Source organism: Hemitrygon akajei, chromosome 3, assembly GCF_048418815.1.
Source record: "Hemitrygon akajei chromosome 3, sHemAka1.3, whole genome shotgun sequence".
NCBI lineage: Eukaryota > Metazoa > Chordata > Chondrichthyes > Myliobatiformes > Dasyatidae > Hemitrygon > Hemitrygon akajei.
In genome coordinates this window covers 17,186,147-17,207,211 of record NC_133126.1, presented here as the reverse complement: position 1 = coordinate 17,207,211, position 21,065 = coordinate 17,186,147, and the positions used below count along the sequence as shown (strand labels likewise).

General features: G+C 39.8%; 1 protein-coding gene across 1 annotated transcript; it reads right to left on the bottom strand.

Annotated features, from left to right (window-relative positions):
* Window positions 1-1,883: 1,883 nt before the first annotated feature.
* isca2 (iron-sulfur cluster assembly 2) lies at window positions 1,884-20,761 on the bottom strand. The gene is made up of 4 exons (XM_073039259.1): window positions 20,661-20,761; window positions 10,825-11,011; window positions 8,163-8,278; window positions 1,884-6,494 (listed from the first exon to the last, which is right to left on the bottom strand). The coding sequence occupies exons 1-4, from the start codon at window positions 20,720-20,722 to the stop codon at window positions 6,320-6,322; spliced, it is 540 nt and encodes a 179-aa protein (XP_072895360.1). The 5' UTR covers window positions 20,723-20,761; the 3' UTR covers window positions 1,884-6,319.
* Between the last annotated feature and the right edge of the window lie 304 nt (window positions 20,762-21,065).

Sequence of the window (21,065 nt, the reverse complement as noted above, 5' to 3'; positions counted from 1 at the left end):
TTCCTTTGCTCCATCTGCAGAATTTGAACCTCACCTTTTTATCTAAGTGATTAAGGTGAAATGTTTAAACCACGGGCTAAGCAGATCACTGCAAAGTTCGCTGTCTCCTCCAATTCATGTTGTTACATCATGGTTGTAATTCAGCATACTTTTGTTTTAGTAAAAGTTAGCATCTAGGCTAGTTAACGAGTTCTAGCGTCTTCCCATGACGCACATCATCTCTTCGTTACATGTAGCACCTCATAGTGGGGAAGCAACACACACAAAATGCTGGAGGAACTCAGCAGGTTTATTCATTTCCATAGACGCTGTGTGACCTGCTGAGTTCTTCCAGCATTTTGCGTGTGTTGTTTTAGATTTCCAGCATCTGCAGACTTTCTCCTGTTTATCACAGCTGTGAATGTTGAACGTTATCTGCCACTGCTTGCCGAATTATTCACCAATTTATTCATGAGGTGCATTTTCTAATTTGAACTGATTTTTAAAAATCTAATCGTCTAAATTACAAAGATGGTAAATTTCTAAAAATCTATAAATATTATTACTTTGCCTTGGTTATTTAAATCTAGGTCACTGATTTAAAAGGGGCAAAGTACGAATGTGGCAATTAGCACAACCCCGTTACAGCGTCAGTGATCGCCCGGTTCGATTCCCGCCACATTCTGTAAAGAGTTTGTACACTTCCGTTTGAATTTTGAGAGAGTTTGTACATTCTGCCCATGACTGCATGGCTCTGGATTCCAAATGCCTCCAGTTTGGGTTAGGGTTAGTGAGTTGTGAGTATGCTATGATGGCGCCAGAAATGTGGTGCCACTTTTGGGCTGTCCAGCATGATCTCCGTTGATCTGATTTGACACAACTCAACGGATTTCTCTGTATGTTTGATGTAGATGCGATGAATAAAACTAATATTTCTTTAATCTCAATTAATAGTAGTAGCAATACACACTATGTGCCCATTTCATACTTCAACACATTCAGTAAGAACTCACTAATTACTCTCAGACATTTTCTTTCCATTGCTGGGTCTTTCAGTCTTTATGAAGTAAGGTTCAGTATTTGGTACAAGTAAGTTTAATTAGAAAGCACATTTAGAGTGACAATTGTATCACTCAAAATATCTCCCATTGTAGCAGTACCTCACTATGACATGTAACAAACCACTTACAGCTTCTGTCACTACAAAAGATTTATATGCATGGGAAGAAGGAAAAATGTGCACGTTATTGAGGGAGCAATGGGCTCATTTTCAACAAATCTGAATCTGAAGGCAGGCCTGGTTGAAGCATTTTATTCAGAAAACCTGTATTATTACAGGTATGATGCTGGGCTAAGCTGCCAAATATACTTCTGAGGTGAAAAATGAAAGAAAGAACTTTTACAATCATGTTTTTCCATAGGCAGCCTTCTGGGGATTCAGCAGTAAACACCAGCTTGTCAGATGCAACTAGTCTCTTTGAAAATGTAGTGATGATATTATCAAAAGGAGAAGTACTCATCTTCCGACTGAAACTATAGAAATTTCCCTTTGTAATTCCTGATTTTAGAGTTTTGTTTTACACTAAGTTTATTTCTGAACTTTGTGTTCTGTCATGTGAAATGATTCTTCTTCTGTGAGGGCTACATTTCTATGCAACTACATTTAGCTGGAACATGTCTTCAAATCTCTGGAGAGGGTCTTGATCTAAAGAACAGAAGTCCTGGTGCAAAGCCAAGGCTGACACCCAATGAAACACGGCCCAAGCACAGAGTGTACATCTACACGTCCTGCTACATTAACTGGATGATGTATTTTAACAAGGTCTTGTTAAGGCAATGGTACGGAAGCCATTTCACCAAAACCTACTGGCAATATACCAGAGTGCATTAATAAAAGCAGTGTGAAGAGTACAAAGTATTTATTATATCATAAAATACAGCATTTCCAAATTTTGCCACATTACAAATGATGGCCACTGCACTACTGCATACAAAGCAACAATTCATCTCACCTTTATCTTTGAACACAAAAAAGTACAAATGCTGAAAATTGCCAGTGCTTTCATATCTGCTTTTAACTCACACTGGTGTGCCAACTTTCTTTTACCAGAACAAATTCTCTCACTCAGTAACATATTACTGAAAGGAAAATAGGCTCATTTTCAACAAATCTGAATCTAAAGGGAGGTCCGATTGAGGACAGGCAGGGATGGAACATTCCACTTGTCAGCTGTCCAATGGTATTAACTTTACCCAGCTGGAAAGGAAAAGAAAATAAGCACTTTTCTCTATGTTGAACTTTTGATAATGACACTTACTTTCTATTTGTGCCAATGCATGTTCTTGCTTTAATCTTCCCTACAGCTCCCTAATTAAAACACTTGCAAAATAATTCAATATGAACACGGGCTTTAAGCAAGCAACAACCAATCTGGTGTACCATTTGTATATCCTGCCTGATTTTCATTTTTTAAAGTAGCTGAAAATATGTCTTCAATTTCCTTTTTAGAGTGCATGGAACAACATACATTGTCAGGAAGAGCACTTCAAAATAGTTTGTGTAAAACTTGCTAAATTTAATCTTAAATACAAGAGATTCTGCAGATGCTGGAAATTCAGAGTGACACACACAAAATGCTGGAGGGGCATTTCCCGATGTTTCAGCTCAAAACCTTCTTACCCTAAATGCAGCCTGATCTGCCGAGTTCCTCCTGCATTTTATAAATTTAATCTTACACCATTTGCTTTTCCTGAAAAAAATCAATAAGCAGACGTCCCCAACACTTTTTTTTATATAATATATGCACAGCCTTTCTGAATGTAGCAAAAGGCAGCAGAGGAACAAAAATACCATGTTTATGCTAATTTATAGATATCATTTAATCGCAGGTACTGAGATGTTGGACACTTGAAGAGCATCTCTTCCTCTTTAGTGATAGGATTACAAGGTAATTGGTCTTCATAATTGTCCACAAACCTTGTCTCTTCAATCAAGATTTTGATCATTTGTTCCAATGTCTTTGTTATGTGGCGTAAGGTCAAACTTGTTTATGCTATGAGGTATGTTGGAGCAAGGAGACAGTGGATGTTGCTTATTTGGATTTTCAAAAGGACTGATGAAGCACCGCACATGAGGCTGCTAAACAAGAAGGAACCCATAGTATTACAAGAAAAATACTAGCATGGAGAGAAGATTGGCTAACTGGCAGGCGGCAGAGAGTGGGAAGAAAGAGGGCCTTTTCTGGTTGGCTACCAGTGACTGGTGGTAGCCACAGGGGTTGGTGCTGGGTCCGCCACTTTTTACGTTAATATGTCAATGATCTGAATGACGGCATTGATGGCTACCCGGCAAATTGATGAATTTCGGAATTGTATAATTTGATAATAAATGAACCTTTGAAACTACTGTGGCCAGGTTTAAAGATGATACAAAGATAGGTAGAGGGGCAGGTAGTGTGTAGGAAGCAGGACATCTGCAGAAGGACTTAAGCAGATTAGAATGAGCAAAGAAGTGGCAGATGAAATACATTTCTGCAGAAGGAATAAAGGCATAGACTATTTTCTACACTGGAAGCAAATTCAGAAATTGGAGATGCAAAGGAACTTGGGAGTTCTAGTGCAAGATTTCCAAAAGGTTAACTTGCTGGTTTCGTCTGTAATAAAGAAGGCAAAAGCAATGTTAGCATTAACTTTGAGAGGACTAGAATATAAAAGCAAGGATGTAATTCTGTTGCTTTATAAGGCATCGCTCAGACTCCACTTGAAGCATTGTGAACCCCTTATTTAAGAAAGGATGTGCTGACATTGGAAAGGGTCCAGAGGAGTATAACAAGAATGATCTGAAAATGAAAGTAAGTGTTTAATGGCTTTGGGCCTGTACTCTCTAAAGTACAGCAGAATGTGGGGTAGTGGGGTGGGGATCTCACTGAAACCTATGAGTATTGAAAGGCCTAGATAGAGTGGGGATGGAGAGGATGTTTGCAATAACGGGAGAGTCCAGGATCAGAGGGCACAGACCCTTTAGAACAGATGAGGAATTTCTTTAGCCAGACAGTGGTGACTCTGTGGAATCCATTGCCATAGACAAGAGTTTTTGGTATATTTGAAGTGCAGACTGATAAGTTCTTGACTGGTAAGGGTGTCAAAGGTTTTGGGGAGAAAACAAGACAATATGGTTCAGAAGGAAAGTAAATCAGCCATGATTGAATGGTGGAACTGACTCAATGGGCCAAATGACATTAATTCTGCTTAGGGGTCTTATGGTCTCAAGTAGCTATTATTCTGCATGCCACCAGAGGGCAATGTTTAGAGCATAAAACTGAGTGGGCTGCCGAGTTCCACCGAAATTGGCAAATGCTTAGCAAACACCAAGGACAAAGGTGGCATCAGAGAGAAAAAAAACATATAAAATTCCCAACAAATGTACCTTTTAAAGACACAATGATGTAGAAAGGAATATGAAAAGCAGAAGTTAGGAGGAAAAATTATTTTACACCATTCGGGGACCTTCAATATAAATGATCTCTCCCTTCTTATCTGAGAGACCATTTGTATTTTCTTATATTAAATAAGTTTAATACAAGTCAACTCTGTACTAGGACATGTTGATCTGAACTCAGGAGCGTCCAGAGTACAGGACACTCCACAAACATCTGAAATGAGGAATCACCAGTACAGATAAAAGGGTTCATTTCGACAGTGCTTCCTTTATGCATAATGCTGGAAGTAGGGTTTCATAATTTTGCTTCGTACGCATCTTTCTAGAGCTGCCCAGCAACATGCAAACTCATAATAGAAAAAGTTTGCTCAAGACTTCCACACCCTCCCATCCCAACAACCCCCTTATTCCATTTCTTTTAAGTGTAAAAAGCAATAATGAATGTATTCTTTATAGTAATTACACTTTTTTTTAGCAAGATCAACTCAGGGTAACTCTGCTATGGCCAGTCCTAAGCCTGGCTACAAAAGGAGGTGGATTTGATACAGGGCTAGTAACCCATCCCTTAAAAACCCAGTTACAGAAACACCAACAAAAGCTCCAAAGACCTCATCCTTAGGAGAGGAAGGATACCCCAAGAAGATAGACTACACCTGAAGACAACATTAAAGACTGTCCCAGGACAGAGGACTCTGGCAGGCTGACATCGGTGGCCTATGTTCCAGTACCAACTCAGGAAAAAAAGGAAAGGAACACTTGGAAAAAGGATCTCTGGTAGTTCAGGATTTAGTGAAAACCAGCCTTAACTCAGCTGTTATGGAAGCTCATGATTATATTGGAGTTACCATCTTGTAATAGGAAGCAAATGGCCACATTAAGATTTTAACAAATTTTAGAACACAAGTGGCAACCAGAGAAGCTAATATTGATCTTCATTAAGCAGAGAAGGTTTTGAAGAGTTCATAGAGGCTGACAATATAAAGGGATTCTAAAAGAAATATAGGTTGAACTTATTTCTAACAGGAAAGTTCCCCTGCAGGCATAAATTTAAGGTAATTGACAAAAAGCTGTTGGTAGATGGTGAGGGAAGGAAGTGGAAAAGGCAAGCAGATTCAATAGTGCTTCCAAATAGAAATCAAATAAATAATGTAAAATCTGTACTACTTTGGGTGAAGGGCAGGGAATTGGAATAATAGGACAGGTCTATTACAAGGAAAATGGGCTGAATGGCCTCTGCTGTAATTTATGGTTTTAATTGGTGTAGAATGTTAAATGGGAAACACTTCAAGATTCATGAAACTTTGATGAATAAAATGTCTGAAAATTATTAAAATTCGTGGCTCTTCAACATATTTAACGTTAGAAACAAAACTCTGGGAACAAGATCAACCAAACCAAATTAAAAAGTTAAATCTTGGCTGTTGCTATGTATTTCACTGGGATCTCAATAATAACAAGTAAAGGTCACTGATAGATAGTTCAGATAAAAGTCTATTACACAGTCACTTCTACTCAAAGCTGCAAACCCAATAGACACATCGCTGTACATTTCTCCAGGTTAGATACACTGAACCTAGCTTTCCAATTTCTTGGGCTGTGGATTCAATTATTTGTCTGCCCTTATTATTTCAATCTGAAAAAGTACAAGGCCTTCATAAGAGATACTGTGCAACCTTTATTATTAGTGGCACATTGTGTTTCAAAACATCTCACTGTATTGCATTGCCAAGTATAAATAATTTAACTCCAATGTTCTGTTCCTATTTGTTTTCTTTGTAATCTTCAGCAAGGCTGTAATATCATACACTGTTTTGTTTTAAGCTTGGCTCTGCATTTTTCTTCAGCCAAGCTTGATTTTGTGCGCACCTTTTCAACATAGTGGAAAGGATAAGCTGCTATACTTCACAATTTAATGGAGAAAGAGCTCCCACAGGAACATCCATGTTCTGCCCGTGGATTGTGCAATATCTGGAATGAACTACGGATGAGTTCTTCGCTGTAGTCCACTGTGCCTCCCTTCAAGTACTCCAGACTATCAGAATCAATGACAACACAAACGCCATCCTGTTCAAAGATCCTAATTTGTAAAGACAAGCATACCATTAACTTGCAGGGTAGAAAATTACCGTAAGTTTTTTTAAAAATATTTAATTCTACATAATAAACGATACATTTAATTATTGCTACACTTGCTGTCATGTGTATCAAGTTACATATACATGCAGTATCCCTCAAGACAAATGGTTTATAAACTAATGTGAAAAATTTGTATTATAACGGGTGTGGTTAGGTTAAGCAATTCACAGATACGGTTGCAAGCTTTATTTGAAATAATGTCTCATCTTGCAAAATTCAGTAGTGCAAAATATGCAGAAAATTCCTTTTTCAATCTTCTGATTGGAAGTGATTCTTTGTGTAAGTTATATAACTTATTGCCTTCCACAAGACAACGAGATACCACAAAAGTTTGAGATCTTGGTTACAATACAACATAGCACATACTTTGGCAGGACTAATACAGTGATTTAAATTTATGAAAGCTTGGAGACATGACTGTGGGGATTAATTACCAATTACAAAAGCTAGAGTTGAACACGGAAATTCGAGAAAAGGCCCAGATAAGACTGACGTTTATTATGAAGTTACACTATCCAACCGAACCTTGATGGCAAATTCTCATTGAGTTTTTTTTGTAAAAGTTTAAAATTCAAAGCATTGAAAATAAGTAATGAGATTCCATTTTAAAATACACTCAGTGGCCACTTTATTAGCTACATTTGCTCATTAATGCATATATCTAATGAGGCAATCATGTGGTAGCAACTCAATGCATAAAAGAATGCAGGCATGATCAAGAGATTCAGTTGTTGTTTAGATCAAACAGCAGAATGGGGAAGAAATGTAATCTAAGTGACTTAGACAGTGGAATGATTGTTCGTACTAGAGGGGGTGGTTTGAGTATCTCAGAAAATGCTGATCTCTTGGGGTTTTCACACACAAAAGTCTCTAGATTTTACAGAGAATGGAACAAAAACAACATTCATCCATTGAGTGGCAGTTCTGTGAGCGAAAATGTCTTGTTAATGGGAGAGGTCTGGGGAGAATGGCCACACTGGTTCAAGCTGACAGAAAGGTGACAGTAACATGTATTACAACAGTGGTGTGCAAAACAGCATCTCCGAATGTACAACACCTTGAACCTTGAAAGTGGATGGGCTACAGCAGCAGAAGACCACACTGGTTTCCACTCCTATACCTAATAAAGAGTGTGTATGCACCTGGTAGACTACATACACAAGCGTAGGTCCAGCCTCAAAAAACTGAATAAGTTGGTGATAAATTAACTGACTGATTTTTAAATCCCTGTCCTCTAATGTCTTCCATCAAAATACAGAGCCCCACAAAGCCTATTCTGTAACTCAAGATCATAAACACGAGACTCTGCATAGCTGGAAATCCAGGGTAACACATCCCAAATGCTGGAGGAATTCAGCAGGTCAGCTGGCACCTATGAAAAGGAATAAAGAGACAACATTTTGGGCTGAAACTCTACATCTGGACCTCTATTAGTTGACTGTTTATTCCTCTCCATAGATGGTGGCTGATACCCAGAGTTGCTCCAGCATTTTGGGTGTGTTAGCCTATTCGTTAACTGCACATGCATTTGCTACAATGGATAACTATTACAGCCGAGCAGAAAAGATTTTGTGGCATTATCAAACAAAACTCTACTGATTTTTTTTACCTGTCATCTGAGTTTATTGTTTTATCTAGTAGGAATTTGTACTGGAATCCCGAGCAGCCACCTCCTTCCACTTGTACCCTCAGGAACTCATCCTTTTCCAAAATTTTCTGTAGTCGCTGGAAGACAGTTATTATCTAATGAGACGTTAATCATGTAGGATTCTTCAAAAAGCTGCTACAAAGTATAATGAACATTTAAAAAAACTGTAAATACTAGGAGTCTGAAATAAATATTGGAAACTGAGTGTTACGACAAATCACTCTCCAACACATTTTTAATTTAACTTTATATAATACAATTGTATAGTAAAACTTTCCAGTGAAACCAGTTTGTTTAAGGGGAGCATGGGAAACAGCAGCAGGAAATTTTCAAAGGAGCACAGGAACCAGAGTTCAGCGATTTTCAAGAACAGGAACTGGGTCCCCCAATGTGTTAGACGGAGCACACGAATTACTAACCAGCGAGCCTGGACCCGACACATAGGGATTTTCCAAACAATTTGACCACAGATTCTCTGAGTTTTATTATACAACCTCAGTGTGAGGAATTGGTTGAGTGGTAAGTCTATTTATTTATTTATCTGTTTATTTAGATACAGTGCAGAAAAGGCCTTTCTGGCCCTTTGAGCCATGTTACCCAGTAATACCCAATTAACCCTATCCTAATCACAGGACAATTTACAATGACCAGTTAACCTACCAATATGTCTTTTTACTGTGAGAGGACACTGGAGCACCCAGAGAAAACCCATGCATTCCACGGTGAAGACATATAGATTCCTTACAGATGATGATGGAATTGAACTCTGAACTCCATTGTGCTGAGTTGTAATAGCATTGTTCTAACTGCTACACTACCATGGCGCCCATGACATTGGAACTGGGGACAAAGCTTGAACCCACCACATACCAATGAAAATTAATCTTCTCTTTCCACATGAAGACTAATGAGTTTTGGAAATGCTTCAAGTACTCTAACTCAAGAACATTTCATGCCTCTATAGAGTAATAGAACACTACAGCACAGAAACAGGAACTTTGGCCCATCTAGTCTGTGCCGAACCATTAATATGCCTGGTCCCATCGATCTGAACCGGGGACCACAGCCCTCCATACACCATTCCAAATTCCTCTTAAAAGTTGAAATCGACCCGTATCCACCACTTGTGCAGCCAGCACATTCCACACTCTCACAACCCTCTGAGTGAAGAAGTTTCCCCTCATGTTCCCCTTAAACTTTTCACTTTTCAACCTTAACCCATGACCTCTGTTTGCAGTCTCATCCAACCTCAGTGGAAAAGCCTACTTACATTTACCCTATCTTTACCGTCATAATTTACTATCAAATCTCCCCTCAAGCTTTGATAGTCTTCTTCACCATCCAATATAGCCCCAATCTTGGTGTCATCCACAAAGTTGCTGAACCAATTTACCATATTATCATCCAGATCATTGATATAGATAACAAACGACAACAGAGCCAGTACCGATCCCTGTGGCACACCACTAGTAACGGGCCTCCAGTGAGAGAGGCAACCATCTCTACCACTCTCTGGCTTCTCTCGCAAAGCCAATGTCTAATCAAATTTGCTACCTCATCTTGAACACCAAGCGACTGAACCTTCTTGACCAACCTCCCATGTGGGACTTTGTCATTTGCTAAAGTCCATGTAGACAACATCCACTGCCTTGCCTTCATCAACTTTTCTGGTAACTTCCTCAAAAGATTGGTTGGACATGACTTATCACATAAAAAGCTATGTTGACTATCCCTAATAAACCTTGTCTATCCAAATATTTAAATATAAATATATATATATATCCAGTCCCTTCGAAGACCTTCCAAATCTTCCCCACAACTGATGTCAGGCTCAATGGCCTATAATTTCCTGGCTTATTCTTAGAGACTTTCATAAACAACAGAACAACATTAGCTAGCCTCGAATCCCCCAGTAGCTCACATATGACTAAGGATGCTTTAAATATCTCTGTTCAGGCTCCTGTAAATTCTGCACTAGCCTGCCACAGGCTCCGAGGGAATGCCTTGTCCGGCCCTGGGGACTTACCCACCCTAATTTGCCTCAAGGCAGCAAACACTTCTGTCTGCCGAGTAAATACAGATGCAAAAACTCCATGTAAGATCTCCTCCACACCTCTTTCAGCTCCACACATAGATCACCACTCTGATCTTCCAGAGAACTAATTTTGTCCCTTGTTATCCTTCTGCTCTTAATATATCTGTTGAAGCCCTTAGGATTCTCCTTCACCTTGTCAGCTGGAGCAACCTCATGCCTTCTTTTAGTCTTCCTGATTTCCTTCTTTAAGTGTTCCCTTGCATTTCTTATACTCCTGAAGTCTCTTATCCGTTCCTACCTACCTATATATACCTCTAAACACCTCCTTCTTTCACATAACCAGGAGCTCAATATGTTTAGGTTTAAGTTATGGATATAGGTCTAAAGTCAGGAAATCGATTTCCTCTAAGTTATAAAAATGATATTTGGCTACGTTTAACTGGTATCCCCTATAGTTGCAACTGGTATTTTCTTCACTTCCTACAGCTATCCTACTTGGAAAAAGAATCTCGAAACATAAAGGGAAATAGTGTGATACTGATGACAAATGGCTATTGAAACTGATCTCCAGCATCTTTTGAACTTTACCTTAACACAGCTATCACTGAGTGTCACTGTATCCTGGGATGTATCAGACTTCGATTCAGTTTCTTGACCAGCTGAGAAGCACCTTCTACTGAATCGAGTGTTTAATGATTGTTGGCATGCCACAAGGCGAGATACATTAGCTAATAATAGAGGTTGGCTCCGCAAAGAAATGGGCCAACACTGCACCCTGTTAAAAATACAGAAGTTAAAATAGTTAGCAAAGAGTGGACAAAACAGAAAACATCCCGGCAAGTATAACTAATGCAGTTTTACCCTTTACTCAAGTCTACTAAACAGCCCTGTGTCAAATGCGGAAAAAGCTTGCTGCACTTAGCAGAAGTCTACGTGGAGTACACCAATTTTGAAAGTACACTGTTCAGTTCACCACTGCCAGCAAACAACAAAAATTACTGTAGGAATTCAGGCTGAACTCACTGATTCCCTAAATAGTCAGTGTTGACACACTTGAGAAATGACAACTGGCCTTGAATTAACCTGCCATTAATCTCAAGCATACATCAGCAACCTGTTCACTTTCACTGTCTGCTGGTATTAATTCTCTTTGACTCCAAAGTGGCAGAACTTCCAGTTATGTCAGCACTTCACCATAACGAATTAGTAACAGCAGTTGAGGGTCAGTGGCTATGGATTATTCTATCTGAATGTTAGACCACAAGGCTTTATTCATTTCATCAGGCAAGTTAGGGATAAAAGAACCTTGTATTCAAAGCACTTCCAGCACTTGTTATGTAGGGCTAATAGCAGCCAAAATAACACATGGTGTAACATACAATAATGACTAAGTTATATATTAGCTGGTATTACTTGAAAGGCAGTAATTGGCCTCAATGTGAAGGATTCCCTATTCATTTTCAACTAATGCTACTAAATATATTAGATTCATCTCAATAAGTAAATGGAACAAGATTACACCTAAAAGACATACGACATCTGAAGTACCAGGTTAAGCTGTGATGAAATATAATTACATGAAAGGCTCCTGCTGAGTAGAAAAATATATTTCTATTAGGAGTCTAACAACTTATAAATTCATGCTTCTTGCTCTATCCCCTCCCTTTTTTATACTGGCCAAGGTGGAGAGTCTCAACCTCAGAATTAGAATCAGAATCAGGTTTATTATCACTGGCATGATGTGAAATGTGTTAACTTAGCAGCAGCAGTTCAATGCAATACATAATCTAGCAGAGAGAGAAAAAATAAACAAGTAAATCAATTACATATATTGAATAGATTTTTTAAAAATGTACAAAAACAGAAATACTGTATATTAAAAAAAAAGTGAGATTCAATGTCAATTTGGGTATCAGATGGCAGAGGTGAAGAAGCAGTTCTTGAAGTGCTGAGTGTGTGCCTTCAGGCTTCTGTACCTCCTACCTGATGGTAACAGTGAGAAAGGAGCATGCTCTGGGTGCTGGAGGTCCTTAATAATGGACACTGCCTTTCTGAGACACCGCTCCCTGAAGATGTCCTGGGCACTTTGTAAGCTAGTATCCAAGACAGAGCTGACCAGATTTACAACCTTCTGCAGCATCTTTCGGTCCTGTGCAGTAGCCCCTCCATACCAGACAGTGATGCAGCCTGTCAGAATGCTCTCCACGTTACAACTATAGAAATTTTTTAGTGTATTTGTTGATATGCCGAATCTGTTCAAACTCCTAATGAAGTATAGCCGCTGCCTTGCCTTCTTTATAACTACATCGATATGTTTGGACCTGGTTAGATCCTCAGAGATCTTGACATCCAGGAACCTGAAGCTGATCACTCTTTCCACTTTTGATCCCTCTATGAGGATTGGTATATGTTACCCTTCCTGAAGTCCACAATCAGCTTTTTCATCTTACTGACATTGAGTGCCAGTACTGGAACGTCGTACCTGAACCATTTCCCTGCATAGACACAACCTGACCTATTGAGTTACTCAGTGCTTCAGATTCCAGTGCCTCCATACAAAGAAGTCCCACCTATTACAAATACCTTTTAAAGCACCAAAGTACAGAAACAGGCCCTTCAGCCCAACTTGTCTGTGCTAAACTATTATTCTGCCTAGTCCTGTGGACCTGCACCTGGACCAGAGCCCTCCATACCACCCCCATCCATGCACCTATCGAAATTTCTCTTAAATGTTTAAATGAAACCTGAATCCACCACTTCCACCTTGCAGATCATTCCACATTCTCTCCACCCTCTGAATGAAGAAGACCTTCCTCATGTTCCCCTTAAACATTTCACTTTTCACCCTGAACCCATGACCTCTAGTTCTAGTCTCATCCACCTTAGTGGAAAAAGCTTGCCTGCATTTACCCTATTCTACACCCTTCATAAAGTTATTAGTCTCTTCAGTAATCCAAATGAAAAATTAAAATTAAGCAATCAATAGTTATTTATTATATTTAGTACTCTTAGAAACACCATGGGTTTCCAATTAAGTGTATGGCATAGGGAAGGTTTGGATCTGATCTTCAAATTTCATAACTACCCACTTGGGAATGGGAGCAGGGAAAGTAGGTTAAGTAAGTTAAAGGTCATTTAAGAAATAAGTAGCATGAAAGTAAAACCAAATTTGAGAAGTTATAACCAAGAAGGAATACAAGTTATATCTGTCCACTTTACAGTATTCTCTGACAAACACTCAGTTGCTTTCTATTTAGCCTTTGTACATTCTGTTTTGCATCTTACAGAATACAGTAGCAGCACCAATGGCCCATATTAAAGCAAAGTTGAAACCTCAAGGTAAATCCAGCAACATACAGGCATCCAGTCATCAAAAGAACATTGTTTCTTCCCATTACCACTTAGAGAGCAAATTGTCAACTTCTCTGTATTGAACTGTGTTACATGCTACTTTGTAACTTTTGATTTAGATTTCCAATATCTGGAATTAGACCATAAATTATAGGATCAGAATTATGCCATTCAGTCCATCAAGTCTGCTCTGCCATTCCATCATGCCTGATCCTGGATCCCACTCAATCCCATACACCTGTCCTCTCACCATATCTTCTGATGCCCTGACCAATCAGGAAACTATCAATTTCTGCCTTAAACATACCCATGGACTTGGCCTCCACTGCAGTCTGCGGCAGAGCATTCCACAGATTCACTGTTCTCTGGCTAAAAAAAATCCTCCTTACCTCTAATCTAAAAGATCACCTCTCAATTTTGAGGCTGTGCCCTCTAGTCCTGGATACCCTCACCACTAGAAATATCCTCCCCACATCTAGCCTATCTAGTCCTTTCAATATTTGGTAGGTTTCAATGAGATATCCCGCTAAAAATTCAACTCTCTGGAATCTTCTAAATTCCAGTGAGTACAGGCCCATAGCTCCCAAATGCTCCTCAAGTGTTAACCCCTTCATTCACGGAATCATCCTCATGAACCTCCTCTGGACTCTCTCCAATGACAATACATCCTTTCTGAGCTATGGGGCCCAAAACTGTTGACAATATTCAAAATGAGGCCTGACTAGTGCCTTATAAAGCCTCAGCATTAGCTCTTTGCTTTTATATTCTATTTTCCTTGAAGTAAATGCCAACACTGCATTTGCCTTCTTTACCACAGACTCAACTTTTGAATTAACCTGGGAGTCTTGCATGAGGACTCCCAAGTCCCTTTGCACCTGTGACGTTTGAACCTTCTCCCCATTTAGACAATAGTCCACAATTGTTCCTTTTATCAAAATGCATTAACAAATATTTCCCAATCCTGTATTCCATCTGCCACTTTTTTGCCCATTCTTCCAATTTGTCCAAGTCCTGCTGCAATCGCATTGCTTCCTCGGCACTACCTACCCCTCTACCTGCAAATTTTCCCACAAAGCTATCAATTCCATTATCCAAATCACTGACAATGTGAAAAGTAGCAGTCCCAATACTGACCCCTGGGAAACACCACTAGTCACTGGTAGGCAACCAGAAAAGGGCTCCTTTATTCCAACTCACTATCTCCTGGCTGTCAGCCATTCCCCTATCCATGCCAGTATCTTTCTTGTAACACCACAGGATTTTATCTTGTGAAGTATCTGCATAAAATTATTTTTTATTTTACTATAGTTTATCATTGCATTCACCACCGACTCTCTCTCTCAGGAATGTAAATGTTTATTTTGATCTCTTTTGCTCTCAAGCAAGATTTCCATCCATTTACTTTTCACCATCAGTGGTTTCTGCATCCTTCTCGTCTTTGATAGTTGTTGACCAAAACTTACTTCCACAGTCACATTTTTTTCCTGAACAAGTATCTCTAACTTTAACTCCACCTGGTGGAACCACACAAGGTCATATTTATGTTAAAACTATCCAGGTAAATGTTCTTGAAGCATCTTCATATCCATCCTTAATGCCATGTGTCACACCTTAACTTCTATCTGCAACAACACTGACTCACTCGATCTCAGATTGGCTGATCGTAATCTTTGATGCCTTACTAATCAAATACTCATTGACATCTGCTTTAAATATACCCAATGATTTGGCCTCCACAGCTGTCTGTGGCAATGAATTCTGCAGTTTCATCACTCTCTGGCTAAAGAAATTCCTTATCTCCGTTCTTCTATTTAGAGGCTGTGCCCTCTGGTCCAAGAATCCCCCACTACAGGAAACAACCTCTCCGTATCCGCTCTATTTAGGCTTTTCAATATTCGATGGCTTTCAATGAGGTCCCCCTCATTCTTCAAAACTCCAGCGAGAACAGGCTCAGAAGTCATCAATTCTATCTTCCAGATCATTGACATATAACGTGAAAAGAAGATCTTTCCATCTCTCACGTGATAGGCAATGTGGTCCTCTCTAATATTTAAGAAGCTAAACACAAGTTGATTTACTAATTTGCAGAGCATGCAGGAAGGAGCACTTCAAGTTTTCTATATGACTGTGCTTTAGTTCCTTATCCTATTCTGACCTGTGGCTTCTTGCACATTTATAACAAAGCAAAATGTAAACATGAGGAATGCCAGCTTACCATCTGTTTGAGCACATTGCAGTATCTCGGACTCAATATCACAACTGACTTATTTCTATCCGTATCAGGCTGACCTTTGGGGCTACAAGTCATCCAAATGCCACCTTGGTTCAGATTCTTTTCTCCACACCTTAACCTACCTGCTCACCTTTCAGCCCTGTGTTTTATATCTTTTCATAATCCTTTCTCTGTATTTTCATTCCCTATCTGCTCTCAAGTCAGGAGGCTGGGAGAACATATACAAATCTTCACTGAGGAGTCAGTGCTGGATAAAAGTGACCAGCTTCACGTTCCTGGGTGCAACACATCGATGGATTCATGAAGAAAGCACACCAGTGGAGTCTGAGTCACCAAAGAAACTTGCAAATTTCTATAGACATACATGAAGAGCATTCTGACTGGTTACATCACAGTCTGGTATGGAAAATCCAATACCCAGGATCACAAGTAGCTGCAGAGGGTTTGTAGACTTAAGCCAGCTTTATCACAGGTGCAACTCTTCCCACCATTTAGGGCATTTTCAAGAGGCAGTATCTCAAGAAGGCGTTAATTACTAAGAATCCTGGCCATCTGGGATATGCCCTCTTCTTTTTACTATCATTGGGGAGGAGGTAGAGGAAAGTAAAGACACACACTCAACTATTCCTCCCCTCCACTGTCACAAGCCATGAACGATGCGTAGTGAGTTATACTTTCACTATCTATTTTTAGTAATTTTTTAATCTCTTTGCACTCTAATGCTGCCACAAAACAACACATTTCACATTATACAAGCCAGTGCTAACAAATCTGATACTGATTCATATCATAGCCTTTGTTCCCCTTTTTTAAATAAAACTAACTTTACTAATCCATTAACCAGAGCACAGCAATTCTGGTATCACCCTCAGAGATATTTTCTTTGTCCTACCCATTGCCCTTCACTCTCTGGAATTTAAAATTAACATTATTTTCTCTTTCTCAGTTCTGCCAAAGACCCTTGGGCACAAACTATTAAGTCTACACAGATGATGCCTGACCTGCTGCATGTTTTCAGCATTTTCTGTTTGTATTTCAGATTTATCACATCTGCAGGGTACCTGGCCGTGCTTCCAAGTAACACAGCATCCACGCTTGGAAATACATTGATATTTCTTTGTTAATGGTGTTGTAAAGTTCCAGAACAACTCAGTCAACTGACCACTGAAGTACCTTCAAGAGCTCGAGGAATAATTACCATCTTGCCAATAATTGCTGACTTTAACAGCAAAGACCTCATTATAAGACTATAAGACATAGGAGCAGAATTAGGCCCTTCTGCCCAATGAATCATCTCTGCCAATCCATCATGGCTGATTTATTATCCCTCCCAACCCCTCCTGCCTTTCCCCCCTTAATCGTTGACACTCTGACTAATCAGGAACCTAACAACTTCCACTTTAAATATACCCAATGACTTCGCCTCCATAGCCATCTATTTGTAGAAAATAACAAATACAGTTTTATAAAACAAACAAGAAAATGAATTAGTATGCACAATTAATTTTCACAAACATAAGTCTGAAAACCTCAATGTTTTAATTTGTACAGTAACCAAGCCAAAAATCTATATTGCATTATGCAAGTTGGCAGAATGAAATAAAAAAAAGCTCCGAATTCAGATTCAGCTTTAGCACTGTGGAAGGCCCCATGATAAAAACAAGGTCAACTGATAACTTGGCCAGTTATCTGACCCACTGGCACTTTTAAAGTAGAAAAATTAAAGACACTTTATTGTCCAAGTACATATTACATCACCATATACAACCCTAAGATTATTTTTCTAGTGGGCATACTCAATATGTCCATAGAATAACCATAACATAATCAATGAAAAACCACACCAAACCAGGCATTCAGCCAGAGTGCAAAAGACAACATACTGTGCAAATACAAAAAGAAAGCAATAATAATAATAAATTAATTAATATCAAGAATACGAGATGAAGAGTCCTTGAAGGTGAGTCCATTGGTTGTGGGAACATTTCAATGATGGGGCAAGTGAAGTTATCCCCTTTGGTTCAGGAGCCTGATATAGCCCTGAGGCTCTTGTACCTTCTTCCTTGATGGTTACAGTGAGAAGAGAGCATGTCCTAGATGTGTGGGGGGGGGGGGGGGGGGGGGGAAGAATCTCTGATGATGAATGTTGCTTTCCTGTGACACCCTCCCACCCTCCATGTAGGTGTGCTCAATCATGGGGAGGACTTTACCTGTGATGGACTGGGCTGTATCCACTACTTTTTGTAGGACTTTGCTTTCAAGGGCTTTGGTGTTTTGATACCAGGCTATGATACAGCCAGTCAATCTATAGAAGTTTGTCAAAGTTTGAGATGTCATGCCGAATCTTCGTAAACTTCTAAAGAAGTAGAGGCACTACCATGCCCTCATTGTAATTGCACTTACGTGCTGGGCCCAGGATAGGTCTTTCAGAATGATAATACCAAGGAAATTAATATTGCTGACCTTCTCCACCTCTGATCCTCTGATGAGGATTGACTCATGGACCTCTGCTTTCCTTCTTAAGTCAATAATCAGCTCCTTGGTCTTGTTGACATTGAGATTGATGTTATGGTACCACTCAGCCAGATTTTCAATCTTGTTCCTGAATGTTGATTCATCACCACCTTTGATTCAGCCTGTGACAGTGATGCCATCAGCAAACTTGAATATGGCATTGGAGCTGTGCTTAGCCACACAGTCATAAGTGCAAATTGGGTAGAGCAGGGGGCTAAGCACACAGTCTTTTGGTGCCCCTGTGCTGATGCAGATCATGGAGAACATGTTGCTCCCAGTCTGAGCTAACTAGGGTCTGCAAGTGAGGAAATCGGGGTTCCAATTGCACAAGGAGGTATTGAGCCAAGGTCTTGGAGCTTATTGATTAGTTTTGAGAGGATGATGGTATTGAATGCTGAGCTATAGTTGATAAAGAACATCCTGATGTACAGTATGCATCTTTGCTGCCCAGGTGTACTAGGGTTGAGTGAAAGTCAATGAGGTGGCATCTACTGTTGACCTGTTGCTTCGGTAGGAAAATTAGAGCAGATTTAAGTTGCCTCTCAAGCAGGAGTTGATATGTTTCATCACCAACCTCTTAAAACACTTAAACCACTGTGGATGTAAGTGCTACTGGATGATAGTCATAGAGGCAGATCACCACGTTCTACTTGGGCACCAACATAAATGAAGCCTGCTTGAAGCAGTTGGGTATCTCAGACTGCCGAAGCAAGTGGTTAAAGATCTCAGTGAACACTCCAGCCAGGACAGGTCTCTAGTACATGGCCAGATGCACCATCTGGGTCAGATGGTTTTCATGCATTCACCCTCCTGAAGGCTGCTCGTGTGTCAGCCTCAGGAGACTAAAGTAGCATCACTGGGGCCTGTGGGAGTTCAAGATGTTTTCTCCGTTTTGATGGTCAAATGAGCACAGAACACAATGAGCTCATCTGGAAGTGAAACCCTGTTGTCGCCTATGTCGCTCCATTTGCAAACAGCATAAAACCCAATCATATTTATATATGGTACTTCATCCAGAAAGGTGGTACTGCATTGCCCTGTGGAGAGTGACGGGCATGACAAGGCACAGAAGACGTATTGGCCATCCACTGCAACCAAAGAAAATCCAGTTTGTAATTCTGGACCCAGACCTCTGAAGTTGAAAGAATGGAACTGCCCTAGTTTTCCATCCCCCTCTCTGCTGCTGAAGTCTTGAGTCTTCGGCGAGGTTTGATCGGCAGTTTATGGTTTGGACTAATTTACAGAAATCTGCAGTTCATCTTAGATGTGTTTCCGGTTACTCCCTTTTTATTGCTATTTTGATCGGGGTGGACTGGCTTTGTGGTCTGCAATCAACATACGACACAGCGTTAAATTGAACTAAAATGAACATTCTCAGACCGTTTCAAGGCTGTGCGGTTTGATGCTATGTTATTCGCTATTTCTTTTGCCATTTGGGTGATTTTTTTTGCACGTTGGGTGCTTGTTGTTTTCTTTGAAAAGGTTCCATGGAGTGTCTTTGTTTCATGGCTGTCAGTGGGAAGATGAATCTCAGGGTTGTATATATATTTTGGTAATAAATGTTCTTTGAATCTAAGTAAGTTTTCTTATCATCGTTGAACATGACGAACAACCACCAATGTTTTTCAAAATGGTTTGGTTTCATTGACAAAGCATGAACTGTCAAGTTTGAACATTCATTGCAAGCAAATGTCAATTATTGACAACAGGGAGACAAAATAGTACTCACACCTGCATAATTAAGTCAGCAATAAACTGTGGAAAGATTGGTTTAAAGATCCACATCAGTATTCATAGCAAAAATTAACTAATATTCGCAATTCCAAAGTATTCATAGCCAAAAGGTAATTTAAACTTTGGTGTTGTATTTGTGTAAAATAGCTTGTAAATAACTCACATAATCACTTCTAGGTGAATAATAATCCTAACAATATTAATCAGGATGATAAACAAGCATTGCACACTAACATACTGTATATCATTAAAAAAAAGTAGAAGGGCGAACACATTTTCCAAAGTTGGTATCCTCGTTTGTAAAAAAAAATGAAAAGCATATTTGGTGTTACTCCCGACTGACAGCTGACCCCAGGGAATTTAGCTATCTGTGTGTTTCATCCCTAATGAGGAATATAGTTGGCTTAATATGATTAACTGGACCTCAGAAGCTCTTTAAAAAAGACAACCCATTTGGAGGAATACACGCAAATAGTTGAGGATCTGAGCAGGTTAGGCAGCATCCATAGTCGACCTTTCACCAGAAATTTGGATGCTATTCTAGCTGACAGCACTTGTTAATGACTACTGACGCATGTTGTTGCTTGCTCACCTCCTGCAGCAAAATCCAACAGCAACTAACAAAGATCTCCTCAGCAAAACACTCGCTACCATCTTCCCTCCGGTGCCCGGTGGAGGCGAGTCGGAAGTACCACCTTCAGCCCTTCTCCCCATTGGCGTACTCCCCCAGTTTGTGCAGTAACAACCAACTTCATTAGCTAAAGGACACGTCCATCACGCCCTTGCCCCACCTACTCACTACGCTCATTGGTGAAGCGTGAGTTGCTTAATTTTTCACAACGTATCGTCTACATTGGAGTTTAAAAGTGTCCGTCATAATCAGGAAGGCGGTCCAATGACGCAAAGACAAACAAATGTTAAGCATTTAATTGGCTAGTTCTAGAGCGCTGCGGTTTTATTGGCTTTCCCTTTTGTCAATCAAGGACGCGGCGTGGCC

Bases quoted from the DNA above. Each gene is read 5' to 3' on its own strand.
- isca2 (XM_073039259.1), bottom strand. From the start codon at position 20,722: ATGGTAGCGAGTGTTTTGCTGAGGAGATCTTTGTTAGTTGCTGTTGGA. The intron at 11,012-20,660 runs GTGAGCAAGCAA...TATTTTTAACAG, and splicing joins GTTGGATTTTGCTGCAGGAG to GGTGCAGTGTTGGCCCATTT. The intron at 6,495-8,162 runs GTAAAAAAAATC...TTTACAAATTAG, and splicing joins ACAATAAACTCAGATGACAG to GATCTTTGAACAGGATGGCG.